General features: G+C 43.2%; 3 protein-coding genes across 6 annotated transcripts in view; 2 read left to right on the forward strand and 1 right to left on the reverse strand.

Annotated features, from left to right (window-relative positions):
* The window catches only part of ero1b (endoplasmic reticulum oxidoreductase 1 beta), a 43,116-nt gene extending 42,762 nt beyond the window's left edge, over positions 1-354 (reverse strand). For both annotated transcript variants that reach the window (XM_054751741.2, XM_054751740.2), the window contains exon 1: positions 1-354. This exon is cut by the window's left edge and continues 14 nt beyond it. In XM_054751741.2, coding sequence (XP_054607716.2) covers positions 1-148 — 148 coding nt within the window. In that variant the 5' untranslated portion in view covers positions 149-354.
* A 3,054-nt stretch (positions 355-3,408) lies between these two features.
* hand2 (heart and neural crest derivatives expressed 2) lies at positions 3,409-21,100 on the forward strand. The gene is made up of 2 exons (XM_054751739.2): positions 3,409-4,109; positions 20,739-21,100. Exons 1-2 carry the CDS (start codon positions 3,498-3,500, stop codon positions 20,856-20,858), a joined length of 732 nt encoding a protein of 243 aa, XP_054607714.1. The 5' UTR covers positions 3,409-3,497; the 3' UTR covers positions 20,859-21,100.
* Positions 21,101-21,364: 264 nt separating this feature from the next.
* LOC129167233 (uncharacterized) overlaps positions 21,365-24,452 on the forward strand; it is a 37,579-nt gene continuing 34,491 nt past the window's right edge. For all 3 annotated transcript variants that reach the window (XM_070553413.1, XM_070553412.1, XM_070553411.1), the window contains exons 1-3: positions 21,365-24,010; positions 24,096-24,232; positions 24,309-24,450. The gene's annotated coding sequence lies outside the window, so the exon portion shown is untranslated. The remainder of the gene's footprint in view (positions 24,011-24,095; positions 24,233-24,308; positions 24,451-24,452) is intronic.

Below are 24,452 nucleotides of genomic sequence, written 5' to 3' on the forward strand. Positions count from 1 at the left end.
TTTGGTCCTGGTCCGGGTTGTCCGAGAACCGGTTCGGATGCTCGTCTTCGTGCTGCGTTTGGGGTCTTCCGTTGTTGTGTTGAAACCAACCCAAAACAGAGTACCCCACGAACCAGACCGTAACTACAACACCGAACGCGTTCCACATCCCTCACTGAGATAGCGAGTCAACGATGAAGACAAATGCAAGAAAAAAACAGCTATTCTTTCCACACGGCTTCTCTCGGTTCTGCAGCGAGCACCCTCTCCTTCTATCTGTGGCGAACTTAGCCCCGCAGCTTACAGCGGCTCCACAGCAACCGCAGTCTGCTTAAATAGCCAGCCTCCCGTTTAAAAACGCGTACACTTTCGTTGATCCACAATTAGCGACTCGCAGAGACCAAAATGCTAATAAATAACATATTTTCAGACACTCGAACCTCCATTTTTGTTTGGAGCAAACACAAGGAAGAGTCTGTTTTCCTTCCGTTCTGAGATTTCAAAATAAAACAAATGTTCTGTCACCAAAGCATGGAAACGCTCAAAACTTGACAAACTGGAGTTACTGTGAGGAATATTGTCCATTTGAGTTGCTGGACATTTTAAGTTCCTAAGTGTTTATTTCTGCATCACACATGAGTTATTTTCACTTTTTATTAGTCCTCCTCTTTTTTCCTGTTTTTCTCTCCCTTTGAGTGCCTTCAATATTTGCTCTGCTTTCTTCTTCCTGTCAGTGCTCCTGTGCTTTAGCCTTAGTTTTTTTTCTTCTATTTTCCATTTTGGTCTATGTTTTCCTCCCTTTAAACATTTTCCATTGTCTTTCCTTTCTGCTTCCTTTTGATGTTAACAACGAAAAACGACGTCACTTTCAGAAGTGAAAATAAAAGCTTTCATGAAGCAAGCTGCTTCTTTCTCTTGTTGGAGCCACTAGGATAACTCAATTTCATGCTTAATGTTCTGACTATCGCTTTGGGTTTGTTACGAACGCCACTGCCTCTCTTCTTCTTATTTGTGGTCTTATGGCACTTGGCAAACAACAATTTGGTGCATTACCGCCACCAACTGGATTGGAGTGGAATGACTACCAATCACTTCCTGTTTGTGCATCCCCGTCTTAATAACCCTATTATGACCATAATTATAATAGGGCCGCCTGGTATTTTTTTAATCTTATGGCTGTAAAATTGTAATAAAAACTACAAAGTGTGTGTAACTCTTCTTATTTCAGAACATCCTCAGCGTTTAGTGTATGGTTTGTATTTAGAATTTATTTCTGTTAAAGCCTTTGAGAAATCAGCTTAATAGTGAAAAAAGCAAAAAACGGATTAGAATTGTTTACATTTATTACTGAACAGGAACTTCAAAATGACTGGGCGAACAATTTAAACTTTGAACTGTAATGCATCTAATCTTAAAAAAGTGTGAACCTTGGTATATTTTTTAGCAGTTTTTAAGACCATTTATTTCTGTAAACTTTCAGACGTTTTTATTTGATGTGGTAGGCCTTGAAGCAGTTTCTCTCCAGCTGCAGGCAGAGTCCCACTCTGCGCACCTCACACCGCCATGGGGTGCTTCTCTTGCACACCGTGCACGCTATACCAAAAACTTTTGTTGTAGCAAAAATAATTATTTACGGTAAAAAGATAAATAATGCTGGAATGAAGCTGAATCTTACAATTAGCAAATAGTTGAGGGTTGTTCAAATAAAAAAAATTAAAGACTGAACAAACATTCATAGCCTGGTTCATTGGAGATCTGTCCTTCGTGGTCACTGTCTTCAGATATAAGCCTTCTGGGACAGCAGATCGTGTTGATTTTCTTTGAGGCATTTCCATAATTTCATGCTGGTTTTTATGCTGGTTTATGTTGGTAATAAGAATATTATGGCATTAACAGAGGGGTGCCGGCGGTCAGGGCCAGGGGGCCCCCCAACACAAGGGGGGCCCAGGCGGCTGCCTACTTATGCCTAATGGTAAAACCGCCTCTGGCTCAAAGTATGAGCAGTCACAGAGAAGCTGATATTGTCCACTTGGGGGGCAGAGACCTGCTTCAAGTAGTTTCTGATGGCAGAAGGTCCTAGCCAGGTGACGCTGATGGTGGATGCTAACTTAAACCCGGATCCTGGCTGCTGGGGTGAAATGGATGAAAATGCCAGAAAATATTGGTAAATCATGGTTAATTCACAAATACCCTATGATTAATTAGATTAACATTTTTAGTTGTTTGACAGCCCTAATTAAAATAAATTTCTGCAGATAAGAATATTTTGCTTCGATCAAAGCATTTTTAGTTCCGAACAAGTGTAGCCCCTGTACACCTTAATCCTCCTGCTACAGCAGCTAAAAACACCTGAACATTGACAGACAATATCACCTGAGGCTCACACACTGAAAGTTGTACCTGTAAATAAATCAGTACAAGGTTGTAATAGTTTGATTAGTGAAATTTCAGATTTTTTTTGTTCATGTACATTTACATTTTCTATTCATAAATATCTGAAGAACAATCAAATCCATTTTTTCTGTTGTTATAAGCTGTTTTGATTTAAAATGCCCATTATAAACTACACACCAGCTTTAAATGTTAATAGCCCAATAAAACCATAGTTATACTTAAAATAATTAAATCTCAGACCATCAGAAAAGTTTTGATCTTGATCACTGTCTTGATGCAGGAATATTTAATCAACCGTTGTCGTACTTGTTCGCATGCACCCTTTATTGTGGTATGTGTGATGTGAACACCCCTCCCAGGGTGGAGGTCTGCGCTCTAACTGATTTCTAGTTTGTATTAGTTATCTTTCTTGATTGAGTGTTTAATTAGAACACTACCATGTTTTGCTTACAATTTGTGACAATTTATGGTGTGTTTATAGATAATCTAAGGTTCAATTGCAATTTGTCCAAATAGGGGGCCCCAGAACAAAATCTTGCAAAGGGCCCCCACAATGCTAGAAACGGCCCTGTTCAACATGTTGGTTGTGAATCAGTTGTGAGTCCACTAGGTGGCGTCTTTCACACATAGTCCATCATGACCCGCTATGATGGCTTCCTTGTAACGTCCATCGTGATCAAGGCTGTGAAAGACACGGAATTCACTAACAGATAATACATAGTTTCAACTTTATTCGTCTTTAAAAAATATAGTTATATTAATAGTGAATAGTAATAATAGTTAATACTTTTAAATAGTGAACTTTTAAGGTATCGGACTGGCGTCGTTTCGGCTGTCATCAATAGAAATACTCTCAATTCAACTGATGAGGCAGTCTTGGACATGAGAGACAGACTGAATTAAAAAAAAGTTTAGTAATTATATTTTGATTTATGTGTTTTTTACAGTAATACAAAGATGCCCAACGTTTAATTATTAAACTAAGCATTTTAGGGGCGCCACTGCCTGCACGATGTGTGTGTGTGTGTGTGTGTGTGTGTGTGTGTGTGTGTGTGTGTGTGTGTGTGTGTGTGTGTGTGTGTGTGTGTGTGTGTGTGTGTGTGTGTGTGTGTGTGTGTAAAAGTATGAGTCTGGTCTCGGGCTTCCCTCACCACCCGATCATGCACCACCACGAACCCCGTCGATGTTCCTTCCACGCGGCGGCTGCGACCAGCCGGTGCCACGAAGACTCCGGGGCCCCTCCGTACTTTACAAGCTGGTTCATCAGCCACGCGGACATGTCCCCCAGAGAGTACAGCCTTGCGCCCGGCTACAGCCCAGAGTACCACACCGGTTGCGGGTCCTCCGAAAGCTTGGACCCGCATCACCACTACCACTACGGACCCGGTAACTTAATCTCGGGCCCCGGGAGCATCTCGGTGAATGGAACCACGGTCAGCATGCACCACCACCACCACGCACATCCTCGGACCTTGAAGCGGAGACCGACTGCCAATCGCAAGGAAAGGCGGCGGACCCAGAGCATTAACTCGGCCTTTGCCGAGCTGCGGGAGTGCATCCCGAATGTTCCAGCCGACACCAAGCTGTCCAAGATCAAGACGCTTCGGCTGGCCACTAGCTACATCTCCTACCTGATGGACATCCTGGACAAGGACGGACAGCACGGAGAGACCCAGGCGTTCAAGGCGGAACTCAAGAAAACGGAGCTTCGGGAGGAGCGCAGGAGAAGAAACACGGTAAGGAGACGGAGGGGTCAAGGTTTCCTCTGAGGGAGAGGAGAGGAGTAAGAAAATACACAATTATTGTTAGTATTGGAGAAAAGTCTGTTTGATTATGAAGTACAAAAACAATAAAAGTTATTTAAAGTTTGCTGGGTTTAGATTGGGTTCAGTCGATTCGTTTTCACAGAAGGAACTTTCTTGTCGTTTCCTCACAATAAATCACTGCTTAGAAAATCTGCTGCAACGTTTTTCAATAGAAAACTTAGAATTAAAACAATCAAATGATCCTAGAAGAAACAGTAATAATAACATTTTGAAGCTATAATTTTCCGTAATATTTTTTATAAAGTTTGTAGTTGAGTCCACGAGCAAAAATATGTTTTTTTTATTTTACTATGAATTCTAATGTATTCATTTATTTAAAACCTATTAAATAAATTAATAAATATACATACAAAATAATTATAAATACTACAGTACAACTGTTATATAAAATCAAAACGCGTGCAAAACCAGACAGAAATCTGAGGCAGAGAAAACATTTTTAAGAGGATGAAAAACAGACTTCATATTGTTTTAATTTTAATGTGTTCAAAAGAAGTCTCACTGCTTGTCTGTTGCCCCTTTCTCTCATGTGAAAATTATTTAATTCCATTTAAATTTGAAATTCTGCAGCCTTTACGATATCCCATACAATAAATCATCAAGTGTAGCATTTTTATTCGATTTTATTTGAACACATATTTTATTTATTCTAGACTGGAGTAAAAAGACTATAATTTGCTCTGAGGAACTGATGCATCCTGGCTCACATGAACAGATCAGCTGACTGAATTGTCAAAATTTATTTATTTATCTATTTATTTGTTTGCATTTTAAAACATGTTAAAGCTCATTTCGGTTCATTAGTTTTTCTTGGTATCTTACGTTGAGCTGCCTCTAATGTATAACTTTATTGTTCTAATAATGCAGTGTTTACTTTCTTACAGTTAAAATTGCAAAACGGAAGTGCAGAGCCTGTTAAAGAAATGTTTGTTTGGCGCGCGAGTGTTTGGGGAGTCAATTTTCACTCTTAAAACTCTGAAACCTGTTTTCCTTGTCTAGTTTTTATTTGACTTAAAATTTTGTTCTACTTAAAAACAAACAAGCTGTGAATTTTTAAACTTCTAACTTTTGTAACAAAAACAGTTTGTCTACTTTTTGATTAGGCATAATACATGTTCAGGAACCTGTATGAGAATATAAAAGAAACCGAATTAAATGACATTATTGGATGAATGGAACAAAAACAGTTTAGCATATTAGACCTTTTATTTCAAAACATAAACGAGGAGGTTGAATTTTATACCAACTGGTTAGTTTTTTACACACACGCGTGCCCATCACAGGTGTACACTCTTTTTTGTGTCTGTATTTTATTTCAGTTTATCTTAGGCACCACATCTAATTCTCTTATCATTTTAGTTATTTGTATATTCTGTGAATGTTAATACAACATCATCTGATAAATCGCTCTTCCTTCGGATCGTTTAAAAACGTTTTAGCAGCAGCGCGCTGGCGCTCCGTCCGCACGCATCACGCACGGTGCGTGGGGCACCGAGTGGCCAGGGGGCAACAATCAATCAGGCTTATGAAGAAAAAAAAACAGATAATATTCATTATAATACTGGACAACATGCATACAAACAACACTGAGGTAATCATTTAACTGGTATTATTAGATTATTTTTATTTTCCTTAACCCTTGAACCTGAAATAAGCACACACACACACACACACACACACACACGCGCGCGCGCACACACACACACACACACACACACACACACACACACACACACACACGCACACAGAGCGGTGGGCTTCACCTGCTGGTGATGGCCCGGTCAGTGCCGTGGGAACATGTTTTCTTTAGGGGATGCTGCACACGTGTTTAACAAGTTTGTATATATATATATATATATATATATATATATATATATATATATATATATATATATATATATATATATATATATATATATAGGCTAATAGCTAGTAGTAAGCCTTAATATCATTTATTTTTGGTTAATTCTTCAAAATAACAGCAGCTTATTACCATCCACACTGCAGGAAATCCCCACACACAACAAGTCAAAGCGTATCCACACCGAACCGGCGCGCACACTGCAGAAGCGCACCCCTTCCACTCACGAAATGAACTGTCAGATGCTCTGCAGGTTATTCACAAACAACAGATCTGACACCTAACTGTTTGTCAACAAAAACAGAACATCACTCAGAACATCTCCTTAAATCTAACTTGGAAACAAAACATAAGAATTTCACCCGTTGTACATGTGACACCACAGAAAAACTGTCAAACACCAACACAGTGGTGCTAGACCGGTTCACCTTTCACGCACAGCGCTTTGTGTTCTGCGCCTGAAGGTTTGGGAATGTTTGAACAAGAGAGAAAGGCGAGAAAATGTTAATACATATCTGATAAGGGGGTATAATGTGTGTGGTGATGAGGGGTTTCACAGCCTCCAAACATCGTGGCGGCGCGCTGGGACGAGCATGTCTGCGGGGAGAGGCGCGCGCACATGTGCCAAAGCTGTAATCTGCGCTCGCGCGTATGCAAGTGGAAGAGACGCAAATCTTACCTTTCTGTTAATTTCCCGCCCTTGTTCTAGGTAAATACGTAATGAAGTATTCTACGTTACCTAAATGGCGGCCGCCAGGGCCGGATAGTCATTGCAGGGGGCAGGGGCCCCTGGGTGCTTTAAGCCCCCCAGCATAAGCCTATAATATAAAAATATTGTAATGGCACACGTCACATATACGCTCCATTAGATATAAGTGTCCTTGCTAGGCCCTTAGGCTATTACAGATGAAACATTTGGGACATCGCCCTGTGGATTTTAACATGTTCAAGAACTTAGAGATTTTTTAAAGGGGAGTATTTGAAACATGCAGTTATTGAAAAGTTATGAAAGGTCTGGATATTTTGCCAAAAAAGGTTTTTTTATAAGGTGATTTTATTTGTAATTTCATGTATATAAAAGGTTTCATTATTCAATAACATACATATAAATGTAGAGTACAGATACATTTTAAATTGCTATATTATTACTTAGACTTTATGCACCCAAAAACAATTAGTAGGTACTAATGATAATAATGAATTTAATTTATGTAGCGCTTTTTTCATCACCCTCACTTTCTATTATTCACACATTCTCACATTCACACACTGAATGATGGTAAGCTACTACGTAGCCACAGCTGTCCTAGGGCAGTCTGACAGATGCAAGGCTGCCATTCTGCCCCATGGGCCCCTCAGGCAAGTTGGGTGACGTTTCTTGCCCAAGGACACAACAGCAGAATACCCCTGGCGGGAGCTGGACTCACGCCTCTGATCCTCCAATCAAAAGGCAGCGCGCTCTACCTCCGGAGCTACTGCTGCCCCTATGTTTAGTTTGTAAGCCCCACGTGACTCATAATGCCAGAGACACCACAGTCAATATTTCAGAGACTGATGCAGTGTTTCAACTACATTTTGAGATGCACACACACGTCCTTGTCCTTTTTGGTTTCTTTCTCTCTTCTCTCCTGCCTTTCCACCTCTCAAGGCTCTTGTCTCCTCTTTCCTCCTTTTGTCTCATGTTTCCTGTGTTTGACATCATGTCATCTTGTCAGAAATGTTGTGCATTTACTGTTGTTAGTGACGTTTTAGCATGAAAACATGGTAGAAAATGTTTACATAACAGCCATGACAATCGGCAGCATGGCCCATCAGCGTACCTTGACCTCAACATATTGGTGCATTAGAAGAACCCATATCGGCGGATCTGGCCGGTATCCAGCACGTTTTAGTGGTTTCTCTCGTCCAGCACACTAGATCAGTGGTTGAATCACCTTTACAGCAGCTCATCAGGCTCTGCAGAAGCCTGTTAATCACCTGCTGATTGAAATCAGGTGTGTTAAAGCTGGGTTAAAACCCACACGTGCTAGACACTGGCCCTCAAGGCCCTGAATTGAATAGCCCTGCTCTATAGTCTAAACTGATCTACCAGAATATTCTAAACTTCATCATTAGCTGCATTCATGCTGACCAACAATCTGAAAGATCTGTTTGCTTTTGGCAGAATTAAGTAAAAATAATTCGGTCACAACAGCAGCTGAAAATAAATGTTTTCCATGTGTCAAAGAGACAAAACAGCTATAACTGGTCAAACATGAGGGAGGCACACATAATACTATTAACACTTTCATTTTCTAAACTTTGTAATGAGGCAAACAGCTGAACAGTTTGTATTTGGATTAACATGAATTCAAGTGAACTCCCAGAAAAGTATGTTTAAAACTAAATATTTTTTATTTTTCAAATCATAGTTCTGTAATGTTTTTTAAGGAAGGTAAGGGAGAAAATAACCCAAATCTGATTGGAATGAAAAAAAAAGCATCTGAGAATATAACCGTGTTCTCTTCTTCTCATCATCAGCTACATCTACCACAGGCCTGCACCTGAGCAGGCCTGGCTCTCCCTGTCTTACCTTCATTGTTTTCCAGCTGAACTTTCTCTCATCTTTAACATGAAAACGATAACGTTTAAAAATAAATACTGAAAGGGATGTCACAAACAAGCACCAGTCATACAATCTCCATGTGAGAGATATGTAACTTTTACTAATTTAATAGTCATGTAGCTCAAGTAAAAGAAAAGGTTGTTCTTTAACAACAATTTTTTAAACTGAATTTGGTATCTAATGGCTTTTGTCTGTCGCTGAAAAGTGCTCCATTTTTGCTATTAACGTTAGTGTTTAAGTCACATCGAGATTTTTAAACACCCTAAAGCTCGAGAGGGTGCTCGCTGCAGAACTACAAAGGTGGAGCTGCACCAGAGTCAGCCCCGCTCATTCACGCAAACAGCCTAGCCCACTGACTTCTTCCGTTTTTTTTTTTGTTTTGTTTTTTTGACCGTGTTCTGTCTGGCTGTGAAGCAAACAGAATTGATGTCTGAATGCTGGTAACAAGCCTTACAGATTTACTCTCAGGTGGAGCATCAAAGCGTCTGCTTTTAATGTCACGCCTGATATTTAAAACTTTATTGTTATTGTTTTTGAATGCTTTTTAATTCCGACCAGACATGGAGACAGAGGTGAAAGAGAAAGGAGAAGACAAAAGGTGGCGAGAGAGAGAGAGAGGGGGGGGGGGGTCCACAAAAATAAACAATAATGAACAAGAGTCTGCTTCTAGACCTGCAGAAGGAGACAAGAAAAAAAAAGAAAAATAAAACAAAACGAAAAAAATGGGACACAACAACTATACAACATGATCAAGCTATCACTGCGTCAACCTGATGAAGAAATATATAATCAACAGTGTTTAACTGAACAGTCACACGATAATAAATCACAGTGCATTAAGTGCCCACCATAGTCTTAAGACAAGTGTTGAACGTGCCCAAGCCCATACTTTTGAGAGCACCATGTGAGCTCCTGTGTGTGTACACGCGCTTGTTTATGTAAGGTTTCTCTATAGGAGCGTCCAATAGAGAGTGTGAGGGGCCACAGATCCGCCCCCCAAAGATGCGTAGGAGACGGGGGGAGCTCCAAGTCCCAGAGATCCAGGCGCTGCCCCAGAACACAGGAACCCCAAGGAGACTGCAACCATAAAGGCCACCGCCCCCCTTGAGGGGCACAGAGGATCGCCCGGGGGGCCACAACCAGCAGCCGGCAGAGTCCCGGGAAACATCAGCGGCAAGCCAACAGACCCGCCCGCAGCCTCCCACCCCCTAGCCGGCCGAGCCCGGGACCCAGCGACCCGGGACCCAGGGGCGACCACCCCCGCCGGGGACCCAGCAGAGCCCAGGGACCCAGACCCCACCAGACCGCCACCGGGATTGATCAGGCAGATGCCGAAAATCTTGAACCCCCTCACCCGAGAGCAATGAACACTCAGGCAGACCAAGGCACCACACCCCACACCAGGTGTGGCAGGGGAGGGGAGACGAAGATCTGTATCATCAAAAGAAGTCCCAGGAGAGGGGAGGAGTCAAAGGCCCCACCTGACATATACAGTCATACACAAACACAGTCACACACTTCCTCCCTCATGCTCACACATGCACAAACAACCAAAGACTTACAAAAATGCACACCGGACACCCACTCATGCTCCCCAATCTCACCCTATTCACTCTGGTCCCAGTACTGCTGCACATTGGGTACAACCATCACCGGTTACCAGAGTTTGACCCTTTCTGCTGAGGTGCTGATGAGCAGGCTTCCCCGCTCAACGCTGAGCACAGCAACCCACCACCCCATACCCCAACCAGACGGCCAGATCTCCCTCCTAGCCTCCAACCCCAGGAAGCCAAGCAACAACAGAGGTGTGCTAAGACCCCTAGTCTCCCTCCACCTGCTCCAATATAGTGTTGTGTGTTGATGAGGTGTATTCCATGGCTGTGGTGAGCGGGCAGTGCGGGCATTGTCTGGCCTATGCCAGCTGATGCCACCACACCACCCCACTTGCACCCACAGCCCTCAGTGTCTAAGTGCAGTTTAAAATTGGAAGTGGGCACCGGCAATCGGGAGGAGGCTGAGAAATCCCCCTGCCAAGTGCCGTTGAATGTGCTAACTCCCAAGGCCCTAAGTGTGTGTTTGCGTGGAATGTCGTCGGTGGTAGTGTATAAGGTGCAAATAAAATTGGCGTGCAGGCTGCCACAGGAATGCAGAAATGGGGTCCATACTCGCACTCCCTGACTTGTCCACCCCCCAAGGTCCTATGAGCATTTTTGTGTGATGATGTGAGTGAGCAGGAGGAGAGAAATATGCGGGGATGGGGAGGAATGGCTGGTTCGGCTTAGCCCTCCAGGGAGCCAGCTCCCCCACTGGCCCCAATAGGCACCTCTGTTGTCAAACTGCCACCCAGGGCATGGAGACCCCAGCCCATCCTGCCAGGGCCCAAAGCAGCAGCATCGCAGAGCCCCACGGAGCCCGAGGGCACCAACCCAGCCCCACCCCAGCAGAATATCTATGCCCATCCCTGCATTTGCACAACTTCCAGAATATATAAGACATAGGACATCCAGGTAAGGTTGGGTCCTCCCCCTCCTGGGCCTCCCCCTCCCCTGTGATGAGACAGCAGAGGGGCCAAGGTCTACCCGTGGCCCCTGAACCTGGGCCAGGCACTGCTGCATGTGCCTGCCTCCTTCCCGGCAGCATACATGTCAGGACCAGACCCCCAAGGCCCCGCCCATATCCCCACACGGGGCTGGCCACCCCCACACCCCGAGCCCCCAGGCCCCCACCCAGACCTGCCCAGGGGCAATGCAGCTGCCAGGCAGTGACCCATGGCCACCGCCAAGACCTCCAAGGGGCCCCACTCACAACCACCAGTAGTCCATCCCCCGAGGCAACCCAAGCACCTCCAGAGGGGGGCAACGGCCCCCCAGTCCCAGACACCCCCAGTGAACCCACCTCCTGGGAACATCCGGATACTCCAAACTCAGACCCTCAACCCCCCCACCCACATCATCCTGCAGGACAATATCAATGGTCCCCCATCATCGCTATGTGATGGAACCGATCAAAGGAGCCCAGGGAGATTGATTTGAAGTGGAAGCAGAGCCTAAATCAAGTGTAATATGATCTAACATAAGATTTCTATACTGGTTAATGCAGAGAGTTTCTCTATTTTTCCAATTCAAGAGGATAGTTTTCTTAGCGATGCATATGGCAGTCAGAACCACGTGAGCCAAAGATGTTTGAATCGGGACATCGTCCAGGTTTCCCAGTAAACAAAGAGAGGGGGAAGTTGGGATATGACATTTCAGACATTTTGACAGATCCTCACATACTCTACCCCAAAATTCCTGGACAGGTGGACAGGACCACATCGCGTGAATGTAATTGTCAGGAATGTTGTTTGTGCAGTGTGTACATGTGTCAGATGATACAAACCCCATCTTGAACATCCGATGACCTGTATAGTGTACTCTGTGTAGAATTTTGTACTGAATTAATTGTAAATTGGGGTGTTTGATCATTTTAAAAGTTTTTAAACACGTTTGGGACCAGAAGTTCTGGTCAAAGCTAACTGATAGATCCACCTCCCATTTTTCAATAGGGATTGCAATTTTATCATCTATTTTGGACAGTGTCTTATATACTTTAGACAGTAGTTTGCGGTGTTTGAGATTATAGAAGTCAAATACCCTTGGTGGTGTTTGTAATTCTATTTTATTGAGCTTAAATTTTTGTTTGACTACAGATTTAATTTGGTGATATTCTAAAAAGCTATTTTTATCCATTCCAAATTGGGAGACTACTCGATTAAATGGGATGAAGTCCAGTCCTTCATATATGTGTTCCAGGTAAAGGATTCCTTTATTTTTCCAGTCCAGAAGGTTCATCATTTGGTTATTTTGCAAAATGTCAGGATTATTCCAGATAGGTGTGCGTCTGCATGGTACTAGTGAAGACTCCATCATTTTAAGATACTCCCACCATGCTGTCAGAGAGGTGCTGATACTAATACTTTTGAAGCTTTCATGTTTTCTTATGCTTGAGCTAATAAATGGTAAGTCTGAAAGCTCTATCGTATTGTAAAGTGTCTGTTCTATATCTAACCAGGACTCATCTAGTGGGTTATCTTGCAACCATCTTGGTATATATTGCAGCCTGTTGGCTAAGAAATAATAATAAAAGTTGGGTAGATCCAGTCCTCCTTTGTCTTTGGTCTTCTGAAGTGTTTTTAAGCTAATTCGTGAAGGTTTATCCTGCCAAAGGGATTTAGTAATTGAGGAGTCCAGAGATTTAAACCAGTCAGCTGGTGGTTTGTTTGGGATCATCGAGAATAAGTAATTTATTCTGGGTAAGACCATCATTTTAATTGTAGCAACCCTCCCCATGAGTGATATCGGTAAGGATTTCCATCTTGCAAGATCATCTTCCACTTTCTTTAAAAGTGGGTCGTAGTTTAGTTTGGTTAGATCTGCCAGCTTGGGAGAGACATTAATTCCCACGTATGTGATATTCCCTGATTTCAATTGTGTATTAAGCAAATTGACAAAAGAGAAATTAATTGGTAGAACTGTGGATTTTAACCAGTTTATAGAGTAATCTGAAACTCTTGAAAAATAGTTTATCAGTTCTATTGAATGAGAGAGAATTCTGGAGAAATAGTAAAACATCATCTGCATAAAGACTGATCTTATGTTCCATTTTCTTACACTCTATTCCTTTAATATTTGTTGCTTGCCTAATTGCTGCCACTAGTGGTTCGATAAAAATAGCAAACAGTGAGGGGGAGAGTGGGCATCCCTGTCTGGTCCCCCTCTGAAGACAGAAGCTAGCTGATATTTGGTCGTTTGTCCTGACACGCGCTGTTGGTGAACTGTTTAATGTTTGTAGCCAGTTTATGAAGAAGTTCCCAAAGCCAAATTTATGTAAAGTTGCAAATAAGAACTTCCAGTTAACTCTATCAAAAGCCTTTTCTGCATCTAGAGATAATATACTAGTTTCTATGTTTCTACTGTCAGAGAAATCTATAAAATTAAGTAATTACGCGAGTTTGTGGATGACTGTCTACCCTTAATGGAACCAGTTTGGTCAGGGTGTATTATGAAGGGGGTTACCTTTTCTAATCTTTTTGCCAGGGCTTTACAAATTATTTTGAGATCAACATTAATAAGAGAAATTGGGCGATAGGTGGTAGGAAATGCTGGGTCTTTGCCTGGTTTTAACAAGAGACTAGTATCGGCTGAATTCATGTTTGGCTGTAATCTGCCGCTCTCTTCGATTTCCCTCACCATTCTGAAAAATGTTGGAATTATTTGTAGAACTCTGCTGGAAACCCGTCTGGACCTGGAGCTTTCCTATTAGTCATGGATTTAAGGGCTTCCTGGAGCTCAGCTGATGTTAGTGGCGAGTCCAGGATTGTAGCTTGGCTGTCTGATAATTTAGGAAGTGTTATCCTGTCAAGGAACTCATTGATCTCATTATCTGATGGGTTTATCTGTGGTGAGTACAACGTTTGGTAAAAGTCTCTGAAGGTGTTGTTTATTCTTTCAGGGTCAGAAACTATATTCGCGGTTGAGTCTTTAACAGCAGATATGGTAGTTTTCTCTTTATTCATTTTGAACTGGCTGGCTAAAAAATTACCTGATTTATTACTATGTTCAAAGTTTTCTATTCGTAGTCTTTGTGCTAAAAATTGTGTCTTTTTGTCAATTATTCCAAGAAGTTCTAATTTAGCTTTACGTAATTTGCTCAGTAACTCTTCTTCTGTGGATGCCTCTAAAGACTTAATGATTTCTTCTAACTCCTGAATACGTTTGTTTTCTGTTCTTTTCTTATGTGATGAGAAAGAGATTATTTTACCTCTCATCACTGCCTTTCCTGCCTCCCAGGGAATAGATGCTGATGTTCCAGGCAGGTCATTATGTTCTAAATATAAAGCCCACTCCTTTTTAAAAAAATCAATAAAACCTTTGTCTTTAAGCAGTGATGTATTAAACCTCCAGTTTTGTTTGGTGGGATTGTCTTCTTACTTACCAGAGTTAATGAAACCGGAGCATGGTTGCTGGCAGCTATGGGGTGTATCAGTGTCTGAAATGTCAGTCAACAATGAGCTGCTGACTAGAAAATAATCCAAACGTGAATGAGAGTGATGGACGTGTGAGAAAAAAGTATACTCTCTACGGTTAGGATGAAGAGATCGCCATGTATCACAAAGCCCATAATCATTCATGTACTGTTTACTGTAAATCCTCTAATATTAGCCTGTATTTAATTAACTGCCGGGTATCATATTCTGGCCGGTGTCGGAGTCGGCAGAGGTGAATAATGGCCAGTTTTTTATTTTGGCCGGGTAGAATCTGGTAACAAGCAAGTACGGGGGGCGGTTGTGTCATCTGTCTCACTTTTGATTTGCCAGTTATAGACCGCGAGGGTGACTTTAACCGTGCGGAGACGAAGAGGAGGCAAAAATTTAATATCAAGTTCAAAGAGAACGTGCTGATTATACTGCAGAACACTCTGGGGAGCAGTAGCAGGGGTTGTATGAACTAGTCGACTTCACCGCTCTATAGTGACTTTTTATGCCTGTCATCGACTAGTCGCTGTCACGTGATAATGACCGGCAAGATGCAGTCGACGGAAAAGACAGCAGCCTAGCTCCTGCACGTCGAGAGGCAACACGCTGTGCCAGAGCGTCGGTACTGACACCCGCCGTAAAACGGACATTTAACCAAATTGTGACGTTTACCCTCCTGCAATTTAACCTTCCCCTCACCCCCATCCTAACCTTAACCAGCTTGCGCATACAAAGCTCTGATTGTTGACGCGCTCCAGACATCTGCGTCCTGAGCACGGCCACAGTAACATTATCTAATCAGGTGTCGCCACCTCAAAAACTAATTTAACACGCGATCGTTCATGTCGGCTCATTTCCTTTTATGTTTTCTGTCTTTTATTCTTTTATTTGTGCCTGATGCTTTTCACTGCTGTGGATTGGGGCACATCACCTGTTTTGTCCTCGGTGACGCACCTAACTGATGTGGCCGGCTCGCACTCCGCTGTTTTTGCGGTCGGTAGATCTTTTACAACTGCAGTTCAAAGGTAACTCATAAGGTAAATATATATGAACCCAGGTAGCAGTTTTTCTTAAGGACTGAGAGGAGATGCAGGAAGATAATAAACAGGCAGGACAGAAAAATAGTCAAATAAAAACAAGTTAGTTTTTGTACCTGGTGGTTGCAACAAACAGACACCATTGAAGGTAATCAGAAGTGAGGAACAAAAAATGAAATAATTATTTTAATGTTTAGAGCAGCAGGAACTCCGAGAGGCTGCAGGCGCATCAGTGAGTTTGCGGCCGCTGCGCAGGGGGAGAGGGCTGAAGCAGAAACTACCGTTGTTAAAAGAAATGTGTTTAACTTAGAAAATGTGGGCGCAATTTTAATTGTCAAAAACTCCAGCGAACCATTAGTTCATTTTGCTCAAATAGAAATTGAGGCCTGCCTCTAATTCTGGTCCTCCTTCCAATAAAGGCCTGGAGCTTGAGTCAAATACAGGCCCGGGCCTGTATTAGAGGATTTATGGTAACTATATTAGTGGATTGCCAATTGTGCTGAGTCCCAGCTGTACTGAGCCTGTCTGTTAAAGAGTTCATCCAAAAATTAAAATTGCCTCCAAGTATAAGTGGACAGTCCAAGTGTTCGGAGAGTACAGAGAAAAAAATTAAGAAAGAATGAAGGGTCATCAATATTTGGACATTATATGCTGACAATAAATAAGCTTTGGTTCTGTACAGATTTTTTTAACATTATAAATCTACTATCTGGATCAGAGACTGTATCCAATACTGTGAAATTGATGTTTTCGTGCATTAAAATAGCTACACCTCTTTGCCTAGAGTTATAGCAGGCAGAGAACATGCTGGAAAACTCAGGTGTTTTAAGTTCATCTGCAGATGTGGCAGATCATTGAGTCTCTTGCAATAATATTATGTCTGCTTGCACTCTCTTTAGCTGATCAAAAATCTTTATTCTTTTCTCTATGGAGCCAGCTCCATGTACGTTCCATGAAACAAACCTTAGTGCACCCATAGATGTGTGTGTGAGTAGCTAGAATATGACGCCTTCATGTAAATAAGATGGAATAAGTAACTAAATGTATAAAATAGAATGTTAATAAATAACAGAAAAGTAAATAATAATAATAATAATAAAGATCCAACAGTGTTTGTGGTTGTATTATTTGACTCATAAATTATGATATTGTACTGTGGATTTAATATATATATTTGTGTGTGTGTGTGTGTGTGTGTGTGTGTGTGCGCGCACGCGCGGGTGTGTGTACGTGTGTGCTGAGTCTGACGCAGTGTTGGAAAGTTGTGTGGTTGTGCCATACAGGTGTAAAGGTACAGAAGCAGGTAAAGGGGAAAGGAAAATACAGATACAGGTTATAAAAAGAAGAAAGAACTAAAAAGAAAAGGTGGTAGGGGTGTGAGGTGGTGAAGAACAGGTGATCTTATCATCAACAATACGGATTTAGCAGCTGTTTAATCCTGACGTGATCAAACCCAGTGAATCCTGATAAGAATAATAAATGTCTGACCTGATGTGTGGCTAATACAGCCAGTCTGTCACTCCTCGCTCCTTGTAAAGTTTATTGTCCACATAAAGCTCATCCACCGAGATGACAGCCCTCTTCCCATCCTGGATAAACTTTTTGCGGAGTGGAAAGAGGACTTGGTGCCGATCCTGGATTTCCTTAGGGAACTGGTCATTTACGCTGAAGTCTTTTCCTTTGAGCTCTCTTCCGTGGCTTTTAACAAGATCCTTCTGCTTAAAATGTTAAAATTTAGCCACGATGGGACGAGATCTTCTGCTGTCCTCTCTTTTAGCTCCAAGGCGATGTACCCGGTGAAAGGTGATGTTTTTTACCGTTTCTTCGGGTATCTTCATTTGGGTCTGGAGAAAGTTTTTTATTGTTTGCTCGCAGTTCTCCGCCCCTCCCGCCTGCTCCGGCAGGCCTGCGAACACCAAATTATCCCTCATGCTACGGGCCTGAAGGTCCAAAACCATCTCCTTCAGAATCTTGTTGTCTAGGGTGATCCGCGTCATTCCCTCTTCCAGGGAAGAAAAGGACTCCCGCAGAGACGCGTTTTCAGCAGCGAGCCGCTCAACCTGCTCTTGGCTGAACTCCAAAGATGTTTGGAGGTTCTGAAACTCCTGGTGTAGAACCTCAAACAAATGAAGATGCCCCTCAAATCCCAGAAGCCGTTTATCTATAGAATCTAATAATTCTAATATGTCCTTACGGGGAGATGAGGCTGCAGGCGAGTCCTGAGGACGGCTCCTCTTGGTCCCAGGTGTTTCCGTCTCAGCTGCTGATTTCTTCGGACCCATAACGAATAACTCAAAAACTCCGTCAATATAGTTTTGTAAACTTTCTAATTTTTCTTCACTTACCTCCAGGTTGAGTGAGTTATACTTACCAGACTATTTCTTTGCGTTGTGCAAAAATGTGTCTTAATTGTTTGTGGGTGTTTGCTAACGAGCTGCCATCAGCTTCAAACGCTGCTGTGTATCCGGTGATCGGCCGTCAGTGCATGCTCCCTCCCTCTCGTTTGACAGCATCCCTAACCGCTGGTGTCCACCAGCAGGTTCGGGGGATTGCCACCACGACAGGCACAGACGAAATTGCGACCACAGCTCCGGTCGGCCGCCTCAACAGTGGAGGCACGGAACAGGGTCCATTCAGACTCAATGTCCCCCGCCTCCCCCGGAACATTTTGGAAGTTCTGTCGGAGGTGGGAATTGAAGCTCCTTCTAACAGGAGACTCTGCCAGACGTTCCCAGCAGACCCTCGCAATACATTTGGGCCTGCCTGGTCTGACCCGCATCCTTCCCCACCATCTGAGCCAACTCACCACCAGGTAGTGGTCAGTTGATATTTCCACCCCTCTCTTCACCCGAGTGTCCAAGACATGCGGCCGCAGGTCAGATGAAACAACAACAAAGTCGATCATCGAGCTGCGGCCTAAGGTATCCTGGTGTCAAGAGCATATATGGACACCTTTATTTCTGAACATGGTGTTCATTATGGACAATCCATGACTGGCACAGAAGTCCAATAACAAAACACCACTCGAATTCAGATCAGGGGGGCTGTTCCTCCCAACCACACCTCTACAGGTCTCACTGTCATTGCCCACGTGAACGTTAAAGTCTCCCAGCAGAATGAGGGAGTCACTGGAAGGAGCGCTTTCCAGCACCCCCTCTAAGGTCTCCAAAAAGGGTGGGTAGTCTGAACTGTAGTTTGGTGCATAAGCACAGACCACAGTCAGAACCCGTCCCCCCACACGTAGGCGGAGGGAGGCTACCCTCTCATTCACTGGGGTAAACCCCAACGTACAGGCACCAAGATGTGGGGCAACTAGTATGCCCACCCCTGCTTGGCGCCTCTCAGTGGGAGCCACTCCAGAGTGGTAGAGAGTCCAACCCCTCTCAAGGGAACTGGTTCCAGAGCCAGAGCCATGTGTTGAGGTGAGTCCGACTACATCTAGTTGGAACCTCTCAACCTCACACACCAACTCAAGCTTCTTCCACACCAGAGAGGTGACATTCCATGTGCCAAGAGCCAGCTTCTGTAGCCGAGGATCAGACTGCCAAGGTCCACGCCCTTGACCACCACCCGTCACACACTGCACCCGACCCCTTTGGCCCCTCCCACGAGTGGTGAGCCCATGGGAAAGGGGACCCACGTTTCCTCTTCGGGCTGTGCCCGGCCGGGTTCCATGGGTGAAAGCCCGGCCACCAGGTGCTCGCCAGCATGCCCCACCTCCAGGCCTGGCTCCAGAGGGGGGCCCGGTGACCCACGTCCGGGCAAGGAAACACGGTTTCCATTTATATAATTCATCATAAGAGGTCTTCGGGCTGCTCTTTGTCTGATCCCTCACCGAGGACCTGTTTGCCATGGGTGACCCTACCAGAGGCAGAAAGCCTCGGACAACTTAGCTCCTAGGATCTTTAAGACACTCAAACCCCTCTACCACGGTAATAATAAATTGTCTTGTCACTCAAACAGTGATTACAACACCCCCCTCCCCCCGGAGGTGAAGTCTCAAGTTTGTTTAGTTGTGAGCCCACGTTTAATTTAAATGTTTTTTTTTAATATAAATATCATTTTTTATATAAAAGTCATTGTGATTTACTGGCAAGTGGACACCCACACCCAGTCAGACCTTGTGTTTGTGTTTTGTGTAAATCATCATCATCATCATCATCATATTACATGTTTTATATTTATTTTTTGTCTTGGTTTTTGGGTTTGCTGTCTGTGCTTCATGTTTTTGGACTTGCCTTTTTTTGCTTATTGACATACATCTTGCTCTTTATTCATTGTAAGGTAGGAGGACTCACTTGAAAATAAGTTGGTTAATCTAAAGTTGTTTTATCCTAGATTTCTCACTAATATAAACAGGCGTTCTCACATTACACCCATTTTAGCTGACCTACATTGGCTCTCAGTGCTCTTTCAGATAACGTTCAAAATCATCCTCTTTCTTTTTAAATCCATCCATAACCTGGCACTCTCTTAGCACCCAGAGCTTATCACATCCTGTACACAGATCAGCTACCACCTACTGTCTCAAAGGCATGTTACAAGGTGAACAGTGAACACGCTTTTTCTTATGCTGGCCCAAAACTTTGGAATGACCTAGTGGTGAGACAATCCACTTCACTCCAACTTTTTAAGTTCCGTCTTAAGACAAATTGTTTTATCTAGCTTTTGGAGGCTGTTTGCTATCAGGCGTCCTAGTTTTGCCTTCTTTTGATCTCTTTGTTAGACATCTGGGATTATGTTTATTGTTTTATTCTGTGTACTTCTTTTCTTTTTTTAAATTCTCTTCTTGTACTTCACAAATACTGTTTTGCAAGTGTTTTGACTGCCTTTTTACAGTTGGAATTTTATATCTGGTATTTTATGCTTTTTGACTGTGCAGTCAGCAGCCATGCTGTTTTATAAGTGATTTATAATTAAACCTGACTTGACTACAGCTGACTTTACTATCCTCCTAAAACATTAGTCAATAAAACAACAACAACAACAACAATAATAATAATAATATCTTGATTGTTTGCAGGAGGAAGTCCCAAAATCAGCTATATCCTCATCCACTTCCCCCCCAACAACAGGTGATAAAAAGAGTAAGGGCCGAACGGGGTGGCCTCAGCATGTGTGGGCCCTGGAACTCAAACAGTGATTACAACACCCCCCTCCCCCCGGAGGTGAAGTCTCAAGTTTGTTTAGTTGTGAGCCCACATTTAATTTAAATGTTTTTTTAATATAAATATCATTTTTTATATAAATGTCATTGTGATTTACTGGCAAGTGGACACCCACACCCAGTCAGACCTTGTGTTTTGTGTAAAAATGTGTTTAAAAATATTGCATCTTTCGTGATGAAAACAGTGATGTGAAAACAATAAACTACCCTTTAACTTAGTGATCTGGACTTTCATTTCATTTTTTTTATTTTTCTCGTGTCCTGTCTGGCTGTGAAGTAAACAGATTTGATGTCTGAATGTTGGTGAGAAGCCTTACAGATTTACTCTCAGGTAGAGCATCAACGCTTCTGCTTTAATGTCATAATGCCTTATGCTTAAAACTTTATTGTCGTTTCTTTTGGATGCTTTATAATTCCGACCAGACACAGAGACAGGGGTGAAAGAGAAAGGAAGAGACAAAGGGGAGGGGGGGAGGGGGGGGGGGGTCCACCAAAATAAACAATCAATGATGAACAAGAGTTTGCTTCTAGACCTGCGGAAAGAGAAAAACAAACAAAAAAAAAAAGGGACACGCAACAATACAACAAGAGCAAGCTATCACTACGTCAACGTAATGAGGAAATATTAAGTCAACATTGTTTTACACACAATAATAAATCACAGTGCATTTAGTGCCAACCAAAATGTCCAAGTCCATACCTATGAGAGCACCATGTGAGCACCTGTGTGCGTACACGCCAAGCCCCCATAGCTAGGGTCTGGATGTGAAGCAAAACAGGAAGTGACAAAAAGTGCAGTTACTAGTCTCCTCTGCATGGTCAGTGTCTCCCCCCTTCTCCGGCACGATGCCACGCACACTTGCTGGTCCAAGTACTGCTGAGATCCTAACGATGAGCGGTGGGGGATCAGCGGTGCCAGGACCTCAGCCAGTGGCAGACACACTCTGGTGGTGACAAAACATCTTTTATTTTGCCTCCACCTTCACCATTTTTTTATGTCTGCCACACATCTCTCTGAAGAACTCACAGCATTGACGGCTTCAGCAACGCTGTGCCACTCCGTGGATTTTCTCTTATTTGTTTTGCAAAAGCACTTCATTTCATTTCTCCACCTCACCCACAAGTACCTCAATTTCTGCTCTGGTGAAATTGCGCTTCCTTGATCTGCGGTCGCCATCATTAATGGTGAAACACTGCAACGAGCTCGCTTATGTATGCAGTGATCCCTCATTTATCGCGGTAGATGCGTTCCAGACCTGGCCGCGATAGGTGAAAATCTGCGAAATAGGGACTCCCAGTATGCCCCTCGCGGGGATTCCCTCCACGTCGCACCTACGTCACAAACCGCGGCTATAAACGGAAGTCGCCTTTCCAGCTCACCACTCAGTCATTGTTTCTTCAGATTCATGATCAGAGTTTCCAACTTACCGATCAATCCAACGAACTATCAGCTCATTGTAAGTTATCTTACTTACTTCTGGAAAGCCCGGCATTTCCGTGTCACTTCGTTGACGCTCGAACGCTTGGGGGTTTCCTAGATTAATCGTGAGCCGGCGTTTCACCGACGCTATCACTTCCGTGTCTGTGAAACCACGCGCTCCCTACAAGTTCAACTCCCGAATCCAGCCGACCAGTCTGACAAACAGTACTATATTGAATTATAGTATGATCACATTCTCCTTTTGTGGGTAAAACTCAAGAAAAAAATTTTTTTACTTGGTTTTTTATAGTTTTATTGCAAAAAGTGCATTTTATGATGAAATTGATGAAAAACAAACCAGGAATTTCTTGATATTTCGCATAGAAAAATACCGCGAATCGGCGAATTTCCCTTGAATAAGGCTCCAAAATAAAATCTGCGAAGTCGTGAATCCGCGATAAACGAACCGCGAAGTAGCGAGGGATCACTGTATACATGAGATCCACAAGGTACTATAGTATTTGTCATTTATGGCAGAAAGTGGGCCTGTTGAGGGCGGGATGTGATCCAGAAACAGCTGAGCACATTTCCTGATAGTTTGTGATTTATAAAGCAGAGATTGCGTTGTGCGTTCTCCATGTTTTGTAGGTCACAAACGTACTTGGCGTAAGTACGTTCCTTTTGCTGAGCTAAAGTACGGTTTTAGTAAATATTCTACGCAATGTTTGACGAATGAGACCCCAGATCCTTAAGCCTAGTTTTGCGTATGGTTCGGTACAGAGACATGCAATACTATTATCCGTGATTGCGAGGGCTCTCCAAAATGCTTACAAGAACGGATGGAGTTGAGCCCGCTTTTCTAAACATTCGTCCAATGAGATGGAGAATGCAAGCTTGTGACTGGTCAGGACGCCGCTTCCTTTAAAATCTTCAACAGCACTGCCACTGCTCCGTCAAACAAACAAAGAGACTTGACAATATTTAGCGGCAGACACGGAGCAGCCTGAAGAATACTTTGCAGATGAACTCTAAAGATATTGTGACGCCACAGGAAATGAGTCACTAGAGAGAAAAGCTTTATTGCATACCTCAAGTGTCAAACCTGGCTTGACAATGAGGAGCAGCTCATTAACAACTCTTGCAATCACAAACTTGGAGTTAACAATCTGATGTCAGGCAGGTCATTCTCATGCACCCCCTTCTCTATCGTGATGATGAACAAATACCACCAAATATTGACACCAACAGAACTTGAAGGATAACTAAAGAACAGGTCAGTGAAACACAAATATATAATGTCAAACCATAAGATAACACTGGAGAACTCTGCAACTAACACTTAAAGTGACAAGCACAGAAGCCCAATAACAAAACAATACTTGGATTCAGATGAAAGGGGCCGTTCCTCCCAACCACACCACTCCAGGTCTCATTGCCGTTGCCCACATGAGCATTGAAGTCCCACAGGAGAACAGTGGAGTCACCAGAAAGAGCTCACTGTCTGCATGCTGGCTTGTCCTCTGGCCAGTGGGATGTTTGAGTAGCTGAGAAACCCACAACCTTCCCCTGCAGCACCTCCTCCTTCTCCTCCACCTTCTCCTGTTGCTCATCTCTCACCTAAGGATGCTTAGTTTGAGGTGATGATGGCAAACGAGAAGCTTCTGTCTGAAGCAGAGCAGCTGCAGCTCATGACATCTGTCATTACAAGGTGAAAGGGGCGGGTTGTGTTCTTTAATATTTTTGTTTTATAAATTCAAGTTCAGTTAATTTATGCGTCAGTCTTCTCTCTCCAGGTTGCAGTTCTTTTCCGGTGGTTTCCCGGGTGAGGTCCAGCTGTGAGAGCCTCTTGGAGGAAAATTTAGTAAAGCTGGGTGTGGAGTTGTTCAACTGCCAGACAGAGAGGGGTGCCAGACCTTCCTGTGTATACGTGGTAAATGGTAACGTTTTATTCTGTTTAAATCACACAAAAACAGTGTTTATTTAATTTTATACCGTTTGATTCTCAGAGCCACAAGGAGTGCACGTCTGACATCTAGACATGTGGAACACCACATAGTGAGTAACAAAGCTGGATCGGTTTGCTACACGACCCGTCAGCAGCTCTTTCTGGAGCAAGCAGAGCTCACGATTAAAACCCTCATCTACACGGT

This window comes from Nothobranchius furzeri, chromosome 7 (assembly GCF_043380555.1).
Source record: "Nothobranchius furzeri strain GRZ-AD chromosome 7, NfurGRZ-RIMD1, whole genome shotgun sequence".
NCBI classification, from domain to species: domain Eukaryota; kingdom Metazoa; phylum Chordata; class Actinopteri; order Cyprinodontiformes; family Nothobranchiidae; genus Nothobranchius; species Nothobranchius furzeri.